The sequence below is a fragment of the Rhinopithecus roxellana genome, chromosome 15 (genome assembly GCF_007565055.1).
Source record: "Rhinopithecus roxellana isolate Shanxi Qingling chromosome 15, ASM756505v1, whole genome shotgun sequence".
NCBI lineage: Eukaryota > Metazoa > Chordata > Mammalia > Primates > Cercopithecidae > Rhinopithecus > Rhinopithecus roxellana.
In genome coordinates, this window is record NC_044563.1 from 4,235,675 (window position 1) to 4,255,299 (window position 19,625).

Sequence of the window (19,625 nt, forward strand, 5' to 3'; positions counted from 1 at the left end):
GTTTTTCACAGCAGCCTGGGCAGCCCACCCTCTGAGATTCCACCTGATAGTGGTGGGAAAATGATTTCCTGAAGTCCCGTTGAAAATGGGCCATCTCTGTGGTCAGTGACCTGGAATGATCAGGGGACCTGAGGGATGCTTAGAAATCAAAACCAGAGGAAGGGGCTTAAGTCACATGTGTGAGTGAAATGTTTGTCTGCAATAGAAAGTGGACATGGGACCTGATCCAGGCTCGCTGGCCTCCTTCCTGTTGCTGGAATGCTGCTAGCCTGGTGCTGCCTGCTGCAGGGCCTTTGCACATGCCACTCCCTCTATCTGGAAGGCCTTCTCTCATCACAGTTCCTAAATTTCCCAGCTAGCCCCACCCTGCTCATCCTGCCAGACTATGGTACATAGCTTGGTGGGTGACGTACTTGAGGATGATGAACTCAGAGGTGGGTCAACTCTCAGACAAGGTGCCACGGTGAAGCAGGGCTGAAGAGGAGGACCAGCGTCTATCTGCCCTGTCACCAGGTTCAGGGAACCAGCCCTGCCACAAAACCGGTGGGAGCACAGAGATCCTATGTCCCCAGGGACCAACCCGGGCAGAGGGTCAGCCCGGGCCATGCAGCCTGAAGCGCTGGACTTCTACTGCAACCATACACGTTTCTACTGGAAGGAACGCTGCAGAGACCCAGGGGGGAAACTGAGGTCCAAGACCTAGCCCTGGGACCAGAATCACACCTCCTCCTTACCTCTAGTGACCTTTCCAAGGCTGTGCCCTGGCAGCGGCGACCTAGAGGAGCAATTTCAAAAACCCAAACTCCCGACGTCACCTTCTTTTCCGCCTGACCTCACTGCAGTCGTGTGGACTAGGGCTTGGTCATTCTAGAGGATCTCAGTCCTTCTGACCCTGGATGGGACTCCTCCACACTCCCCTTGACTTAGGACATGGACTTAGAGACTTTGGGCCTGCAAGGGTATCCCTGTGAGTGACCATAGACCATACGGTCAGGGGTCAAGCAGCCACCAGAGCTGTCAAGGGTTCGTCTTCTTTCTGTCTCCCGGGCCTGACCCCAGGAATTCAAGTTCAGAGCCATCGACTCCCACTGCTCTCCATTTTACTTCCCACGGCATTCCTGCCACCACAGGAAGCCAAGGCAGCAAGATGGTCCCTCCCGTATGCACAGACTCCAGCTCTCACCAGACCTGCTGTGTCCCCGGGGAGCCATGGCCTCGTCATGTCAGAGGCTTCTACAGAGTGATGGATGCTACCCTACGGCAGGGCTCTCAGCAGGGCAAAAGACAGCTCAAGAAGGAGGGGAGGAAAGGCCGGAAAAGGCATTCCTTTGCTCTGCAATGTTTTGGCTTTCACAAACTGCCTGCAGCTGTGGGCAAGAGACCTACTGACGGGGGAGGATCCCAGCTACACAATTTAATCAGGAAGATTTTGTATTTATGGCTTAAGGGGTTCTGGAAACTGGTGCCCAGGGAACCTGGTCAGGATGGTTTTGTGGCAGCTTCTGGAATTAGGCTATCTGTACCTGGTGGTGCCTTGTCAGGGAGACCTGCTTTCAGCAAGCCCTGGTGAGCTTTTAAGGGTCTGGAACACCGCACGGAGATGTCCCCTGGCTGGAACCCCGATTACTTCCCACGGGACCGTGAGGGTTAAGCGAGGGCCAGGAACCCCAGTCACCCCTAACGCTGGTCTATTTCCAGCCTGGATTTACCGCCCTGCAGGGAGAGTCTGTCCACACGGCTCACAAACCGCTCAGGCCAAAGTGAAGGATGCGTTTGTGTTTAAAATTGCTGGGCCATAAAACCGCCCTGCACACTCCCAACCCAGCCCTCCTGTCTGAAACTGTTACACAGGCTTAAATCAAAACCCTCTTAAACACCCCAAGCCGGCTGCCCACCTCCCACAGAGATGACTCGGAGGCGAGATTCCCACTTGGAGACCAACGCTGATCTCAAGCCCCAAAAACGTGCTTACCCATGCTGTACTTGGCCTTGGTACACGTCGTCCTCTTCAGGATCTCATAGACCTATTGCAGAGACAAGAAGGAGGGGTGAGCAGTTACTTAAGGCACCTCCCACCAGCAGAAACAGTCTGCTGTGGCTGGAGAGGACCTGGTCACACATTACCCATGAAGACCTCTTTGGTGCTATTTTCCAAGAAAAGAGAATGGCCTTTATTCAGGGAGGGTTGACCCAGCTGAGGGCTCTCAACGCTGTCAAAGGCTTGCGATTCTCAGGGAGAAACAGGTACCACCTGCAGTTCCCATCTTTCACTTCCCACTTTCATTTGGGAGTGATGGCAGCTGGCCCCAGCAAAGCACTGCTGGGCTCTCCTGGGCCTAAGGCTGGTGTCCTGTGTCACAGCTGTGCCACATACCCTGCCTGGTGGGTTTACAGCACCCTCGTGCTGAGAGCTGAGTTGGAACAGCACCACCCCGGGACACAACCCTGAATGTTCTAGGACTCTGGGGGACCGGGAGTGGTGGCAGTGAGGCGGGCCTTGGGATCCGTTCCCCATGGCGGCAGGAGGTGGCCACCATTGGGCTCTGGGCTCCTGGTGCCTGGGCAGAGCCCTGCTGAAGGGATCCCACCCCAGCCGCCTGCCCCTTGACTAGTGAAATATTTTGTTTGGCGGCCTTGGCAGCTCCGGCTCGGGAGTCTGTCTGCCTGGACCCTGGTGCCAGCTCTGCCATTTGCAGCTGTGTGATTTTGGACCAATGACATCATCACCCCGGCCTCAGTTTTTCTATCTGTAAACTGGGGTGAGAAGAACTGGTCCTGCTATGCAGACATGCATTTCAGAGCACACCAATTCTGCCTCTACTCTCTCAGGCAAGGCTAGCGTCCTTCCAGTGTCCCCAGGCCCAGACCATCTGACCTCTTCCCCTCTGCCTCCACCAGACCCACCTGTCCCAACAATCCCGCCCCCTGGCTGCCTCTCTCACTTTCCAAAATCACCCCTGCAGCCACAGGGCCTCCGCCCTGGCTGTTCCTTCTCCTAGAAGCACTTGTCCCCTTCAGATCGGAATAGGTCCAGGGTCTCGTTAACAACCAGGCCCTAAAGCCACCACCTTCCCGGCGGCTCTGTCTTCCAGCTCGGCTTGCCTCTCCCCACCTGCTGGATTATAAATGTCCTCAGTGCCTCTTTTCTCCCACCAGGTTCGGGCACACAGCAGGTACCCAATACATCCCTGCTGAATGAAGGAAGGAATCACCTATTCATCTGTTCTCCATGGCTCCCTCCCCATCATCCCTCAGATCTAATCGGTCCTGACCTTGCTGATTCTCTTATAACCACCTCCTGCCTTCCACACGTAGTTGTGGCCCCCATTGATGACCACTGCCATAAGCCCTCATCTACCAGTCACCTGCCCTCCCACAGCTGGTCACTGGCAGTGATCCTTCTGGAACAGATCTCACCACATCCTCAACCTTGCTCCACAACCTTCTATGGCTCCTCAGTACCTACAGGCCAAAGGTCTAAAACCCAAGACCAGCACAGTGGGCCTCTCCCTATCGAGCACTGCTGTTCTCTGACTCCTATCCACTTGCACACTGGGCCACCCCAATGCCAGGAGAGAGTGAATGGTGTGGAGGAGAGGAGTGGGGAAGGGCTGTTACTCCTTCACGCCTTTGCCTAGAACCTCAGCCAACCCTGTGTGCTGTTGGATTTTGATGACTATTAGGCCCGACTAACCAAGGCCAAAGTCATGAATTATCAGTTTCTTTGGAGCATGTTGGCCATGTAGAAACTGGCCTCCAGGGTCTCTGGGAGAGAGATCCCCTCCCCCCAACCCCAGATCTGCCTGTCCCAGCAGTGGCTCTGAACCCCCCGTGTTGGTGCGACCTGCACCACCCTCCTGCTGGCTGCCTGCCAGTCTCAGGTGGTGGTCATGAGGAGCAGTCGTCTGGACAAGGTCACCCTGGCTGCCTCCTCCCAGCTCTCTGTCTCTGCCCAACCAGGCTGGGCTTTCTGGGCGGGGAAGAGAGAACAACAGCAACAGTCTGGCTGCCAGGTTAATTTCTTGTTTAGATTGAAGTTGGGTCCTGAGCCATGCACAGCCCTAGCTTGGCTGGTGGACAGGTTGGATAAACACGAAGCCAGTGCCTTGAGTAGGGCAGGGTGGCCTGTTCAGATTTCAAACCTCAGTTGGCTCCTCTGTCAAAGGCCTGGAAAGAGATCTCAACCCACGTGCCTTCGCCTCCATCACCCCCTCCCTCCTGCCCACACCTGCCTGCCCCGAAAGCCCCGAATCGTGGATTGATGGTCAGGCACGCACAACCCCACCAAGAAGAGGCTTTGAGAGATGTGCTGGGAGCTGCACAGATCCAGAAACACTGACCTCTGAAATCATTCCAGGGGTCTGGCTTCCCTCCTGCTTTCCCGAGCTCTGTGCTTATTCCCTTCCTCTGAGCTGCCCCAGCCTGGGGCACGACCATCCCCGGGGCCCCTCGCTGCCCTCTCCCTTTCATTATTCTAATTATTTCTGTCACAGACAATTAGAGCTGGCTTCCACCGGGAGGAGTTTCACCAAAATGAAATTATCATCTGGGTCCCCAGGGCCACCTTGCCGGGGAGCCGTTTCCAGGCGCTTGAGATACTTACAATCGTGCTCCGGGTTTTGCTGTCAAAAAACGAATCCTTATCAGACAGGTCAAATCTGTGGAAATATCAGGAAGGAAACAAGACACAGTTCACCACAGCCTGGTGGTTCTCTGGGTTTCAAGGCCCTGGGAAACCACATTGTCCCCATTAGCGGCGACGGTGAAATGGACGGAACTCGTCCGCCCCTGGGCATTTGGAACAGTCTGTTTCACCGCCCCCCCACCTGGGCGAGGTCAGAGACCCACACAGGTGGGAAGTGACCTAAGAGGCAAGTATGGTCAGACCACCCCCAGCCCCCCACCCCCCACCGCCCCACCCGGAAGATCCATCTCTTCTTCCTTCTGGTGACATCCTCAGCGGGCAGTTTTGAAAGCCTCTGCTTCAGCAAGGCGGGGCACAGGGGCAGTATCACCGCCACGGGCAGACAGTTCCAACCCTGGAAACAATCTCCCTTCCAGTGGTTTGGGTCCTGATGGGCTGCATGGGGATGGCCCGAGGCTTCCTGAGGGTGGAGGGGCATCTTGGGAACACACTCCCTGCGCTCCAAGGCACTTGGGGGAGAGCTGGGGAGGGTGCCTGGGGCAGTTTCCACCTCCACGGAGCCTGGAGGTGAGCCCAGCCCTGGCCAGGCAGTAGGGCTGACAGCGTCAACCCAGGGCAGAGACGAGGGAGGTTGGCGGGGGTCCTGGAAGAAGGGCGGTTTCCTCTAATGTCCCAAGCCCCTGTTCTGGAGCTGGAGGAGAGGGCTGGGCTTGGGGGTCGCTTCTTTCTCTCTGGTGGCATGTCCTGTCCCCTCTAGGAATTAGGACCTGGTAAAAGCATCCCGTGGTGCTCATGGCTCCACCCCTACTACATTTATAAGCAAGGGCCCCTGTGAGCTGAGGCACCTGTTCATCCTCCCTGTCTGCTCTTCCATGCCCCCCAACCCTGTGAGGCCGGCACTGTCCAGGAGCCCTCCTGCCCCCTAGAGCTTCCATCCAAAGTCCCTCTGGGTTCCCATGGCTCAAGCTTTCTATTCCCACCTCTGCCCACGCTCCAGCTCTGCCCAGTGAGGCCCGCAGAGGCCTTGCAGTCACTGCTGACCCAGGTGGCTACGCCCCACTGCCCTTCGGGAGCAGAGGAGGAGGGAAGGTTCCAGAATAGGCATGGCCCTGCCAGGCAAGCCAGCTGGCAGTGAGTCCCTGGGGCCTCAGGCCTCCTGCCTGGGGATGCTTTTCAATTTCTGCCACAAGGGGTGAGACTCACTTGGGCTCAAGGCTACTTGGACTGCAGGAGGCCTTGTTAGCCAGACCCTGGAGGGGGGTGGGGTGGTGGCGCAAGGGAGCGGGTGGGAAGGCATGTCCAGACCACTGCTTTGGGGTCCTCACACAGGCCAAAGAAGTTTTTCCTGTGTCGCCAACCAGAACAAGATTCTATGTCCTCCTAGCTCCTCAGTTAACAGTGATCTTAGAAATCATTTCCGCTACATCTTGTGGGCTCAGCAACCACAAAGCTCTTACAAGAACAAGCTCTTCTTTAGGGGGCAGATAATCAATCTGCATTTCTCATGCTAGAAGGTTAAATTCCCACACACAGGACCCTTTGGGGAGCAGGTTGGGGGTCCTCACTTACAGATGCTGCTTCTCCCGGGAGAAGGGATAGGAGAGTCTCTTCATGGTCTGGGGCCTGTGCTCAGCCACTTTGGGCTGGATGGGGTCTGTGATTTTCTGGAGCACAGAGTTGATTTTTTTCAGGAGGCCACGGGTCTCATTAATGTGGTACAACTGCAGATAAGACAAGGGACCGGGGAGCCGCGTCACCCTGCTGGACCACGATCCATGGAATCTGTTCTCAGATGGTCAGAGAACCATCCCACCGCATGCAATGGCACGTCCTGAGAGCAGAGCGCCTGGGTGGGCCGGAATGCACCGCCCCTCCCTGCCCACGCCGTGAAAGCCCAGAGATTCAGGAGCGCCCAGCCAAAAGCACAATTATAATGCATTCCAGAGAATTTCCCCGCTAAACTTTACTTTTGCTTCAAAAGAGGTAATCCAAGTGGTCTCTGAGGACGCGAGAAGCAGGAGGCTGATTTGCTAGCTAGCCCAGCTTCACCCTTCTGCCTGCCAGAGTAAATACCGACTCCAAGCTAAGCTTCTGGGAACACACTGTCAAACTGCTTTTCAGATATAAGGTTTTCACAGATTAAAAAGAAAACCCCCAGTAAGCCAGAAAATGTAATTAAAATTAATCTGATAAATTAGCTGAGATGCCACAGACACGAAAGCACCAGGGCCCGAACTGTAACTGCGTCTGCATGTACGGTAAATTCCTCGGGGGCTGACAGGTGGGCTCTTCTGCCTGCACCATCTCTTGGTGGGGTTTGGTCTGGGGTCTGTAAAGACCACCCAGGGCTGGGTCATCAGGACTCCGGAGCCTGGGGGCCTTGTCACGTCGAGCCACATGGTCCTCCCAGGGGTAGCCGTGAAGCCCACTACGCTTTTTATAAAACTCAGCGCCTCGGGATATGCATGTTTCACCGCCAGGTGTCCAAGTGACCTCTAGACTTGGCAATTCATTTCGGAGCAGAACCATCAACACCAACCTTCTTCGTTGGCATCTTCAGTTTCAGAAACTCGGCCTCTCTGCACAGCACGTTCCAGGGGGCGTGGATTTTCACAAACCCGACTCCGTGGAGTTTAGTCTGGAGAGAGAAGGAAGGTTCTGGGTCAGGGTGGGTGGATCTGTGTGGACAACCACCGTGATCTTCAGATACCACCACTATTTATTGAGCAGCTACCATGCATGGCTGCTTTTACCGCGACCTCATTCCACGTTGACAACACTTTGAGGCGCATCTAGAATCCCCTTTTAGCAGAAGGTGGGAGGAAGTGCAGGGGGCTATGGGAGCACCCCCAGGTCACACGGGAACCTTTAAGAGTCAGGAGGGTTTAGAGGAGGATCCCCGGGGGGTACAGACTCCAAAACACGGGGGAAGTTTTCAGGAGGGTTTAGCCGAGGGCCCCCAGAGTGGCCCAGGCCACAAAAGAGGACCTTTCAGGATGCAGAGCCCAGGCCCCTCAGCCTCCACCTGGGATCACTCAGGGACCTGTGAGTGCCTGAGCAGTGCCGAGGGGGGGATGGCTGAAGATGGTCCCTACTCTGGGCATCTTCCCCCTGTGGGTCGGGGCCACACCTCTGCCTGCCCCGGGGCCACTTCCCGGGTTCCCTTGTATCTGCACTGACTTTGTCCTAAAGAGAATGAGCAGCCTGGCGCACGGGCTCGAAGGCGGGCCTGAGTTCAAATCCAGCGCCCTCCCTAAACAGCTGCAAGCTTGGCCAAGTCACTTCTCTTTGGTCCTCAATGACAACAGTGAACAGCAGAGGGTCACTGAGCACTAGCTGGCGAGGATGTGGCACGAGCTAGGGGCTTCATGAGAAATGACTCCATCAACCTCCATGGCCAGCTTGATGAGAAAGGCCCCCTTTACAGATGGGAACACTGAGGCTGGGGGAGATGAAGTCACCACAGCCTACAGTCTTGCTGCCAGCAGGGTGGAGCTGCGCTCAAATACAGGCAGCCCTGCCCGGACTCCCCACTCTTAATCAGGGATCAGGTGTGAAGATGCCCCCAACGTCTCCAGCTTTCCCTCTCCCCTCTGGATTTCGCGTTTAAGAGAGTCCCTTTACCAAATGAGCAGCGTTTATGCAGCCGCAACGTATTTCCCCATCAAAGACACATGTCACATCCATCGGCCTTCCTGTCACCCTGAGACCACCCAGCTGCCCGGGGTGCTGACGCAACAAGAGGCAAACGGCGCCGAGTCCTCCTGAGCCAGAGCTGCCTAAGGGCAGTGGGGGACTTGGTCCCTCGGGGCTTGGGGGTCAGACAGGGGCTTCCAGACTGAGGTCCCATCCACCTCTCCTTTCCACAATTCTGAGGCTTAAAGGAAGGGATGGGAAGTCTTGGCAAAAAGGCAGACGGAAGGAAGAGCAAGTGCTGGCTGGGACCTCATCCATCCCCTCTGGGTGCAGAGCGACCAGGTGCGGGCTCAGGGCCTGACCTGGGTTCTGGAGCCCTTGAGTGTTTGACACAAGTACATAGGTTCGTTGTAGCTTGTTGACAAAAAGTAATGAAGCCAGAGTCACTTGGGGATGAGTTTTTGTTTGTTTGTTTTGTTTTTAATCATTTTTTGTTTTTTTGAGATGGAGTCTCATTCTTGTTGCCCAGGCTGGAGTGCAGTGGCGCGATCTCGGCTCACTGCAACCTCCGCCTCTTGGGTTCAAGCGATTCTCCTACCTCAGTCTCCCGAGTAGCTGGGATTACAGGTGTGCACCACCATGCCTGGCTAATTTCTATGTTTTTAGTAGAGACGGAATTTCACCATGCTGGCCAGGCTGGTCTGGAACTCCTGACCTCGGGCGATCTGCCTGCCCTGGCCTCCCAAAGTGTACTTGGGGATGAGTTTTAAGAAAACAAAATCCGAAGTGGGTCAAGTCAATGTACTCAGTGAGAGCCTTGGTGGAAGCCTGTGAATGCGACGGTCCCGGGGACCTGGGCGAAGCTTCCAAGTCCAGCAGAGAGAGTTAAAGGCGGGGCCCCGGCACCTCAGGTGACCCACCGAGGAAGGGAGACCCTCCTTGATGTCTCAACTTCATCCCATGCTTCTTCCTGATCCGACAGAAAAGCAAATGGCCATGGGGTGAATCCTGTCTTGTCGCTCCTGCTGAAGCCCACCCACGGTCGCTTACGCTGATGGTGAGGCCTCTGGCTGCATCCATGAGGCCTGCCCTACGCCATCCTCTCCCCAGCACCGCCACTCAGGTCTCTTCTGTGCTGCTCTGCTGCCCACGGCAGGCTCAGAGCAGCTGTTTTGCACAGATTTATGGAATGAATGAACGAAGGGCAATAATACAGTGACAGTAATAGTAATGTTGACAGAGGCTGACATCCACTCAATGTCAGTTATGTGCCAGTCCCCGCTGCATGCATTCCATGCATATTAACTCATTTCGTCCTCACCGCAAGCCTGTGAGGCAGGTCCCATCATCATCCTCATTTCACAGCTGGGAAAACTGAGGCCCTGAGGTGTGTGCCATGCTGGCCATTGTGGGATCCTCCTGCAGCTGCTGTAACACGTGACCCCAAAGTGGGCACCTTAAAACTGTAGAGGTTCATTCTCCTTCAGCTCTGGAGGCCTGAAGTCCACAGTCAAAGTGTCTTCAGGGCCGCGCTCCCTCCGAAGGCCCTAGGAGAGGATCCTTCCTGCCTCTCCCAGCTTCCGGGGGCTCCAGGTGTTCCCTGGCTGTGGCCACATCGCTCCAGCTGCTGGCTCCTTGGTGGCATGGTCCCCTCTCCTCACTAGGTCTCGAATCTCCCTCTGCCATTCTCTGCTATTGGATTTATGGCCCACCTTAAATCCAGGATGATCTCATCCAGAAATGTTTAACTTAATTCCCTCTGCGAAGACCCTTCTTCCAAACAAGGCCACGTTCACATGCTCCAGGAGCATGTGGCCAGGGGGCCACCGCTCAGCCCCTGCTCCCATCCTGAAGCTACAGGTTGGGGTCCTGCAGGGCTTTGTGCAGGGGCCTGTCCCAGTGGTTAGGGGAGCTGTGCAGAAGCGTGGACCCAGGAGTGGGGGCCTGAGGATGCTTCAGGGAGACAGCAGGACTCGACCACCCCAGGCACGGTGCGGCCTGGGGACTCTTGTGGGGAGCCCAGGGCTGAAGGACATAAGGTGTGGGTTGAGAACTGATGATCTCAGCGTGAACTGGAGGAGGCAGCACCAGGGGCTCTGGCAAGATGAGCCCAGATCCTTCTGTGGCCCTCGAGGGGCAGATTGAGTGGGTACCGTGCTTAGAGGCCTGGGACGGCGTGGCCTGGGCTGGAATCCTGCCCTGCCCCCGTGTGGTTTCCACAAAGTGACTTAACCTCTCTGAGCCTACATTTCCTCATCGCAAACTGGGTATTACAAGACCTGTTTCCCAGCAGGGGAGCCCCTGGTGCTCTCAGCAGCCCTGGTCCAGCTGAGCCCCTGCCTGCGTAAGCACGGACTCCTTCGGCCAAGAAGCTCAAAGCCACCTCCTCAGTGCTGGAGAGCCACGGAGGTCACTGAGGCTGGAGAGGTGGTGGTCTTCCATCCTGGTGACCCACAGGAACAGCACTGACTCCATGGGGCACTTCTGAGTCAGGAGAAAAGACAGCCCACGTGCGAGAGAGCCTGTCTTTTCCTGTTGCAGACACATATTTATTTCTGGGCTCTGCTCACTCACACGCAAAGACCCAAAATATACTCCTCTGAGTCCATGAAGATTTCTGCATGGTGGTCAAGGAGCCGGTGCCTGCTGCTGGCCTCCCTGGGAAATCATGCACCCCTGTTTACGTGAGCAACGGGGTCTCTCCCAGGGAAACATCTGGTGAGATTCGAGAAAGGGCTCATGGGACCAGTTCGGCAAAAACACATGTGGGATGTTTTAAAGCCTGGTGCCCAGGCTGACCACAGCCTGTCCCCAGCAGGAAGACACTGGGAGTGACAGCCATGTCCCCTTCGCCCCCAGCCAGCGCCCTGAGGAGTGCATTCTGCCCCGACTCTGGGCCCCCTAGCTGGGGTCTTTCAGGTTCATGAACCTACTTGGCCAAGAGCCACAGCTGTGGGGGTGGTGAGGCCCCATCTGGCCAGACCATGGGGCTCTGCAAGGGGACAGAGTCAGCCCCCCAGATAGCCCCCCACCAGAGGGGACAGAAGATGCTGACCTTAGCTCAGAGACTAACTATGCAGGCGGAAACCTCCCTCTGAACCCAGCCCAAAAGAACTCTGACCTTCCTGGAATTGCGTCTGACATTTTCGTTTCAGAAGGAAGAACATCACAAACAGAAAGGACAAGTGAGTCCCCGTGGTGGATACACAGTGGGCAGGGATGCCCAGGGTTCCCTGCTATAGTCCCGGTGGCCCGAGGGCCTAGACCCTCAGTCCACGCGGTGGCCCTGCGTGCTTCTATCATCCGATCATGGCCACGGACGGGACTCCCTGCAGGGGGAGTGTGGACTCGAAATTGCTAGAAGATTTGAAGGTTTGCACCCCTAAAGATCAGACCTGGGTGGTTTTCGGGTTACCCTTGGCTTCCTAGGGTAAGCTTCCTTCCTCACCTACCATGGTCCTCACAGGCTGCTCCACACCCTGGAGGGCACCATTCACTATGGACGTCCAGCCCTCAGTCATGGGGTCGGGGTGCTGGAGGGCTGAAGCCTGAAGGTCAGAGGGCTACTGAGAGGGGCCTCCCCATACAGCACCTCCCATGTTAGGCAGGAACCGTGGGGTGTGTGTGCCGTGCACAGCGGTCCAGGCACCTCCTGTATCGGGCAGGAACCACGGGTGTGTGCTGTGCATAGCGGTCCAGGCCGCTGGGTGCAGAGGAAAGCCCAGGAGCCTCATCATCATTGGGGGTTGGGCTCCGAGGCCCTTGAGCACCCACAGAACACCTGGGCAAATCCCCATTTCCCCGTTTGCAGCTTCCTCAACTCCCAAAGAGGAGAACACCCACCCCTTCGGGGAGCCGTGCGGCCCCATCAGGAAGGCACAGGCCTCTTCTGACCCTGTCTGTCCACGAGGACACGGGGCTGCTGTGGTCTAATCCTTCTGCTGTCAGACTCGGGGGCAGACACCAGGAGGCTTGGTGGCTGCCCCAGGGGGTTCACATTCTGTGCCATAAATAGGCTTTTGGGGCATGTGATGCCCAGCGCCATATCCCTGGTCAGCCCTTCATGACCAGGCGAGTTTTCAACAGCCCTGGCATCTGCCTGCCTCTCCCCATTGGCACCAGCTTCCAGCACGGATAGGAGCTGGAACACTGGGTCTGAAGCCAGTCTTATCTGTTTAGCTGATGAATGTGTCCCTAGGATGGGGAACAGCAGTGGCCACAGAGCAGGGGCTCAACGACATCCACCGAGTGAGGGAGAAGGCAGAGGGAAGGCGCCCGTCTTTATAAAGCGCCTACTCTGTGCCAGCTGAGGACAGCCCCGGCTTTCAGACTCCCACCCACCTCCTCTCCGACCTTTTGGTAGCTATCGGTTTGTCCACTTCAGTAAATATGGACGAGGGGGCGGGGAAGGCCCAGAGCCCCTCATCCCAGGCCCACGAACAGTAGACATAGAGGGATCTCAGCCCGACCTTGACCCTGCAATGCTCACTCCTACCCTCCACCCACATGGCTCCAGAGGGCACGTGGGCAGGACGGGAAATGCTCTCAGTCCCTGGGCAGGGGTCTGCCTGGAGCAGTCATTGTCCGTGCCTGGCATTTCCCACCCCACAGTTACTGCTGAGCATGTCCACGCTGCATAGGAAGACCTGGCTCCTCATGGCAGGGACTAGGAAGCACAGTTGAGGGATTGTCTCTGGAGCAAGCACACATCCTCCATTATCCTGACATGGTCTCCAGACTTGAAGTGAGCTGAGGACCCAAGGAACACAGCTCCGTGGATGGATCAGGCGCCCTCTTTCCCGAGCATGGGGCAGGGACTGGGCTGTGGACATCTTTAACCCCAGTCCTCGCCACGGGGTCTGGTCCTAGGCCTGCTCAGTGATGTCTTGGTCAAGAAATAAATGATAGCTAAGTCAGCAGAAATAGCATTTCACATTCCCGCTTCTGTTGAAGGTGGTAGGTTACCCAGATCAACCCTTTACATAGTAAAGAATATGCCACAAGAAAAGAAACAAGAAATTCAATGACCTAAAACAGCAGTCCCCAACCTTTTTGGCACCAGGGAGGACTGGTATCATGGAAGGTAATTTTTCCACGGGACAATGCTGGGGGTGGGGGATGGTTTCAAAATGAAACTGCTCTACCCCTCAATTTTTTTTTTTTTTTTTAAGACAGAGTCTCGCTCTGTCACCCAGGTTGGAGTGCGGTGGCATCATCTTCGTTCACTGCAACCTTTGCCTCCTAGGTTCCAGCAATTCTCCTGCCTCAACCTCCCGAGTAGCTGGGACTACAGGTGAGCACCACCACACCCAGCTAATTTTTGCACATTTAGTAGAGATGGGGTTTCACCATGTTGGCTAGGCTGGTCTCGGACTCCTGACCTCAGGTGATCCTCCCACCTCTGCCTCCCAAAGTGGTGGGATTACAGGCGTGAGCCACCCCTCCCGGCCTAAACTGTTCCACCTCTGATCATCAGGCATTAGATTCTCACAAGGAGCACACAATCTAGATCCCTCGCATGCACTGTTCGTAACAGGGTTTGGGCTCCCATGAGAATGTAACGTCGTCACTGCTGATCCGACAGGAGGCGGAGCTCAGGAAGGGATGCTCGCTTGCCCACCACTCACCTCCTGCTGTGGGGTCGGGTTCCTAAAGGGCCACGGACCTATACGGGTGCCCAGCAGAGCAGGAGGAGAGAAACGGAAGGAAAAGGAGGACTGGAACCCACCCTGAGAAGCTCTGGCCCCTACAGCCATGGCACCTGTGAAGACCTGGGCACCTCAGACTGCGGCTTTAGTTCGAGGTGGCTCTCGTCTGTAACGCTGCAAACCTTTCTGGACAAGGTCACCTTTATCCCAGGCTTTGGGAAACCCCACAGATTATAAAAGGTCAATGACTAGCAGACAAGCGAACCAGATCCGCCCCCACCAGGACAAGAGACAGCCCTGAGAGGAGAACCAGCTGAAGTGACCGAGATAGAAATCGGCCCACTCAGCTTGGGATTAGTAAAGGATGAGCTGGGTAATAAATCAGCTATGCTTACCTCGTTTAAAGACATAAATCTCAAGATAGAAAAGATCTGCAAAGGACAGGAAACTATTAAAACATGACATAGCTGACTTGGAAAGGAACCAAATAGAACTCCTAGAAATAAAAAAGATCATAAAAAGAATTACAAACTCAACAGACATGTTGGGAAATGCTCAACCCCTCCAAAGACAAGAAGGCACATGGGGCTGGTACAGGAAGATGCTGGTGAGGGGCTCTGGCGGGGGCGAGGGGAGCCCTGATTTGCAGCATCTGCCAATTTCCATGGTGTAAATACCCCACCGTGGCCTATTTCAAGCCAGCAACTGGTAACAACCAGCTTGCAGAATTCCAGACGGACATGACTCCAGCACACCATGGGCCTGGACACAGATGAGGAGCTCAGAACTGCAGCCAGAATGGCAAAGATTTCACCCCAGCAGCCTGGGATGCCTCCCGGCAGAGCTGTGCAATGATGGTCTTGGGGTCACTTTAAAAACATGAATTTAAAAAAATGTCCAGAATTCTCTCTCTCTCCCCTTCCTTCCTTCCTTCCTTCCTTCCTTCCTTCCTTCCTTCCTTCCTTCCTTCCTTCCTTCCTTCCTTCCTTCCTTCCTTCCCTCCTTCCTTCCTTCTTTCTTCCTTTCTTTCGACAGAGTCTCATTCTGTCACCCAGGCTGAAGTGCAGTGGCATGATCTCGACTCACTGCAACCTCCGCCTCCTGGGTTCAAGCAATTCTCTTGCCTCAGCCTCCTGAGTAGCTGGAACTACAGGCACCGGCCACCACACTCGGCTAATTTTTGTATTTTTAGTATAGATGGGGTTTCGTCATGTGGCCAGGCTGATCTCGAACTCCTGACTTCAGGTAATCCACCCCCCTCTGCCTCGGGCTCCCATTACAGGCGTGAGCCATGGCGCCCAGCCCAGAATTCACGTTAAAAGAAATAGTGTTTCCATGAAACCAAGACAAGCCTAAAGAAAATCAGGCAGTGATAAAAGTCATCCAGTCTGTTTTGGGCCTCAGCTGAAGACTGGGGAGGCATAAAATCTTTAGGGACCAAAGAAGTCTGTAGCAGTGGAATCAAGAGCAGAGCAATAGCTTCAGGAGTAGACTAGAGGTTCCTAACATCCCTTTGTGCAAGATGCCCATTCTTCCTCCCCTGGGGGAGAACGGGGACTGCAAGTTTTAGTGCAAAGAGCTTCTGGGTGAGGTTAGGGGCCAGGTTCAAAGGCCAGACTTGCCACTCTCAGTTCAGGATGGAATTTCTGCCCCACCTACTCATGGTTCTGATAGGGGTGGGGAGCTGACAAGTCTCATGAGCATGTTTTTTGCTTTTATTTGTGCTGAGGAGCTGGGATTAGACCCGAGACTCCTCAAATTCCAGGCCCCCATCCCCGATTCTCAAATCTGTGAGGGCCTCTCCCCAGTCCCTGCCAGTGCCCAGGGCCCTGCGGACAATGAATGCAGCCCCAGGACTGCCTCCCACACCTGCCCACATCCACGAGGCCTCCATGGGAAATGGCAAGAAAAGGCTTCCCCTCCCTGTCCTGAGGCCATGGCAACCCTGCCACCCCCCTCCCTGCATATGGAGACCCTTCTCTTCCAAAGGGGACTTGTGATTCCCCTCTGACAGGAGCAGGGCCAGTCCCTGGGAGCGGTGAGGAGTGGGCTGTGCCCCAGGCCTGTGGGTAAGGGGAGTTCACAGCCAATGCCGGCCAGCTGTGTCCCTGTGTGGGCTCGAGGATTAACTCTTTTAACCCTCACCCACCACTCCACAAGGAAGGACACACGACCACCTCCATTTTACAGATGGGGACGTTGAGACCCAGAGCGGTGAAGCCACTTGCCCAGGGTTGCTCAGCCAGGAAGTGGTTGAGTTGGGTCCACATCCGCATACTGGGCTCTCAGAGGGGCTGGGTGGGGTCTGAACTCGCACTCGGAGCTCAGAGGCTGTGTCTCCACCACCCACGCATCCAGCCCTGGGCTTTGTCTGAAAGCAGCAGCCCTTCTCCCATGGAGTCTGCCCTCACTTGCTTTTCAAAAGCAGCATCCATGAAGGTGGTGAACAGATGCTGCTGCAGGGACGGCCCCACCCGCTACGGGGACGCATGCAGAGAACCAGCGGTGAGCCAGCGGGGTGCAGACTTGAGCCCTGGGCAGCGGCATGAAAGCAAACAGACTTTTATAGGGGTCCAGTGTCCACGGCCTTCTCAGGATCTACCAAAGCCTGGGTCAGGTTCAACATCAGGGCAGTGCAGGCCTCAGCCGCCCCCCAGCACACACAGCCAAGAGTTTAGTGTGTGGCATTCTCTGCAATGACCCCATGGACATAAATAACGTCCAGCAGACTTTGAGGCTGGACTTCAAAAAGGCTAATGGGTCTTAGTTGCAAGAAAACATGTTGGCCACAATCTTCTTTTGTCCTTTTAATGGGAACCTAGGAACCCTGGAAGCTGACCCCATGGCTGTCAAAGAGGGAGAGAGAGAAGGGGAGGAAGAGGGAAAGAGATGGAGAGAGAGAGGGAGGGAGAAGGAGAGAGACAGAGAGAGGGAGAGAGGAGAGAAAAAGTGAGAGAGGGGTAGAGTGAAAAAGAGGGAAGTGGGAAGAGAGAGAGACAGAGAGGGGAAGAAAGAGGAGAGAGAGAAGTGAGAGAAAGGGAATGAGAGAGAGGGAGAGGAGACAGACGGGAGAGAGAGACATAGAGAGGAAACAGAAAGAACTACAGAGAGACAGAGGGAGAGAGACAGAGATAAGTGAGAGACAGAGAGAGAGAGAGGTAGAGATGAAAAAGAGGTGAGGAGGAGGAGAGACAGAAAGAGAGAGAGGGAGACCGAGAGGGAGAGAGAGAAGGAGGGAGAGACGGAGCAAGAAGGAGGGAGAGAGGAGAGACTCCTGAAGCCCTGGCCCCCTGCCTCAGGGCCCTTCTCTCTTCCTGTCTTTTCCTACCCTACAGTGCTGTCCTGGGGTCTCTGAGCCCCTCCTGTAAACCCACTTTGAAGGCCACCCTGTGGATCTAAGTGCCCATGCCTTCTTGACCCACCCCCAGGTCTCTCTTTGGGACTTGGCTCCATCCTCCACAGGCTCTTGGTTCTCTGGAGCCGGCGCTGGGGTCTGGGTCTGGGGTCACCCCTGGGGTACCACACGGTGCTCCAGGGGCTCATGTGGATGCTGGGGGTCTTGCTCTGGGGAGGCCTCTCCTGGCTTGTGCAAAAGGCCCTTCCCACACTCCTCACACCTCAAGTCATGGTCTGGGCAGGACCAGAACCTCGGCCACCCCAGGTGCTGGGTCCCCCAGACCGGCTGAGCCAGAGCCTGCATTTTGACAAGACCCTCAGGGGTTCCTGTGCACATCCTGGGCCCTACAGTGAGGCAGACCAAGTCAAGGCTGGAGCCTGTCACTCTCCCAGACCATCGGCCTGCCCTGGCCCTCAGTCATGACCCTGCCCCATGCTGCCACCTGCGTGCTCCAGCCTGCCCCGTCCAAGGCAGCCCACTCCAGGATTACCTGCCCAGTGCAGCATCTCAGCTGCTGGAGTGGGCTGAATGGTGTCTCTACAAAGATATGTTCAAGTCCTAACTCCTGGCACCTATCAGTGTGATCTCACTTGGAAACAGGGTCTTTGTAGATGTAACTGAGTTAAGATAAAGTCGTAGGGGTGGGCCCCAAATAGAATGACTGGTGTCCTGACAAGAAGAGGACACACAACAGAGACACACAACAGAGAGGGCCGAGTGACCACAGAGGCTGAGATTAGAGTGATGCGGCCACCAGCCAAGGAACACCTGGAGACCCAGGAGCTGGGAGAGGCAGGAAGGGTCCTCCCCTGGAGCCTTAGAAGGAGCACAGCCCTGCCGGCACCTTGAGTGTGGACTTCTCACCTCCAAAGCTACGACAGCATCCATCTGTGTTGTTGTAAGCCCCCAACCTGTGGCCCTTTGTTATGGCAGGTGCGGGGCATGACACAGCTGTTATCCGATCTCCAAGAACTGGCCCCGTTGTGCACTCAGCCAAGCTCGTCCTTCAGGTCATCATGAGATGACCAGCCAAGGAACACCTGGACTCAGTGAGGAGGCACGCATGGGGGTAGGGGTTGCACACACCTGTGTGGGGCTCGCAGCACTCTTTGCCCAGGAGCGACGCAGTATGTCACACCCACCGGCACCTTAGGAACAGAGGCCAGGTCACACCTGCACAGCTGGTGACCTCCGTAAGGCTGCCTGTCCTGGCCGCAGCAGACGGTCTCAGAGGTGACTGGCACCCCCCAGGGGACCCCTCTTGCTCATCTGTCCTCCTTTCTCTCCCTCCAGTTCCTCTTCTCCCTCTGCCTGCTCATCCAGCCTTCAGTGCAGGGATTCTCAACTGGGGGCGGTTTTGTCCCCCATGTACACTGGCAATGTTGGGGGACATTTCTGGTTTGTTTTCACACCTCGGGGAGGGAGGTGCTACTGGCCAGGGGGATGCTGTTAAATGTCACCTGCTTCAAAGCAACCAGTCTTAATTTTGGGGGTGGAGGTCATAGGGCATGTAAGTATCTGATAGACTCTGTGGATTTTTCTCCCCAGGAAAGCTCACATAAGCCCTGAATTTTGCTTCCAGTTGGGTAAGATTGTGCAACTGGACTCTCTTGGAGGTGATCTTATTTCCCAAATTGCAAACCCTTTGCTCCTTGTCATCTGAGCACCCCTCCGGGAAAGGTTCATTCCCAAGAGTCCCTCTTCCCCCTGAAATGAATACGGCAGCAGCTCTGTCTGCTAACCGCGCTGGCAGGGGCCCACACACACCTCAGACGCTGCGTGTGCCCCAGCAACCTTTTAATAGACTCTGGCTGTGCCCCTCTCCAGGAGAGCAGGGGAAGCAACAGGCCACCCAAAACGTGGCTCCTTCCAACAGCTCTAGGGGCTGGTGCAGCTCAGATGAGAGCTCCAGGGTTACCAGGAGGCCCTCATAAAACAGTTTATGATTTGAGAGGCCCCAGCAGGGATGCGGGAACATCTCAACTTCAGCCCTTTGAAAACCTGAACGGACACGTCTACCCCACAATCACGGTTTCATCTTAAACACGGCCAGATCAACTGCTGAAAAGTCTCTTGTAGCTCTCGAGCCAAATTACCAATGAAAAGCTGGGGTCACTTCACTGGTTAAAAACTAGATCATTTTGGTGACAGTAACCAATGTTACTGTCCAAAGTCATGATAGAGAATATAAAATGTTTTAAAAGATACTTATGGGATAGTATTTAATGAGACTTGGAAAGGGTCTTTTCTTGCGCTTCTTGCTGCTTCAGTATGAACAATAATATGTGATACAGTATCA

The 19,625-nt window shown here is 55.5% G+C and overlaps 1 protein-coding gene across 5 annotated transcripts in view; it reads right to left on the bottom strand.

The window, feature by feature from the left end:
* ANO1 (anoctamin 1) overlaps window positions 1-19,625 on the bottom strand; it is a 219,736-nt gene that overhangs the window by 77,143 nt on the left and 122,968 nt on the right. For all 5 annotated transcript variants that reach the window (XM_030918856.1, XM_010382105.2, XM_030918855.1 and 2 more), the window contains exons 4-7: window positions 7,185-7,283; window positions 6,215-6,366; window positions 4,604-4,658; window positions 1,973-2,024 (exon numbers count right to left, since the gene is read on the bottom strand). In XM_030918856.1, coding sequence (XP_030774716.1) covers window positions 1,973-2,024; window positions 4,604-4,658; window positions 6,215-6,366; window positions 7,185-7,283 — 358 coding nt within the window. The remainder of the gene's footprint in view (window positions 1-1,972; window positions 2,025-4,603; window positions 4,659-6,214; window positions 6,367-7,184; window positions 7,284-19,625) is intronic.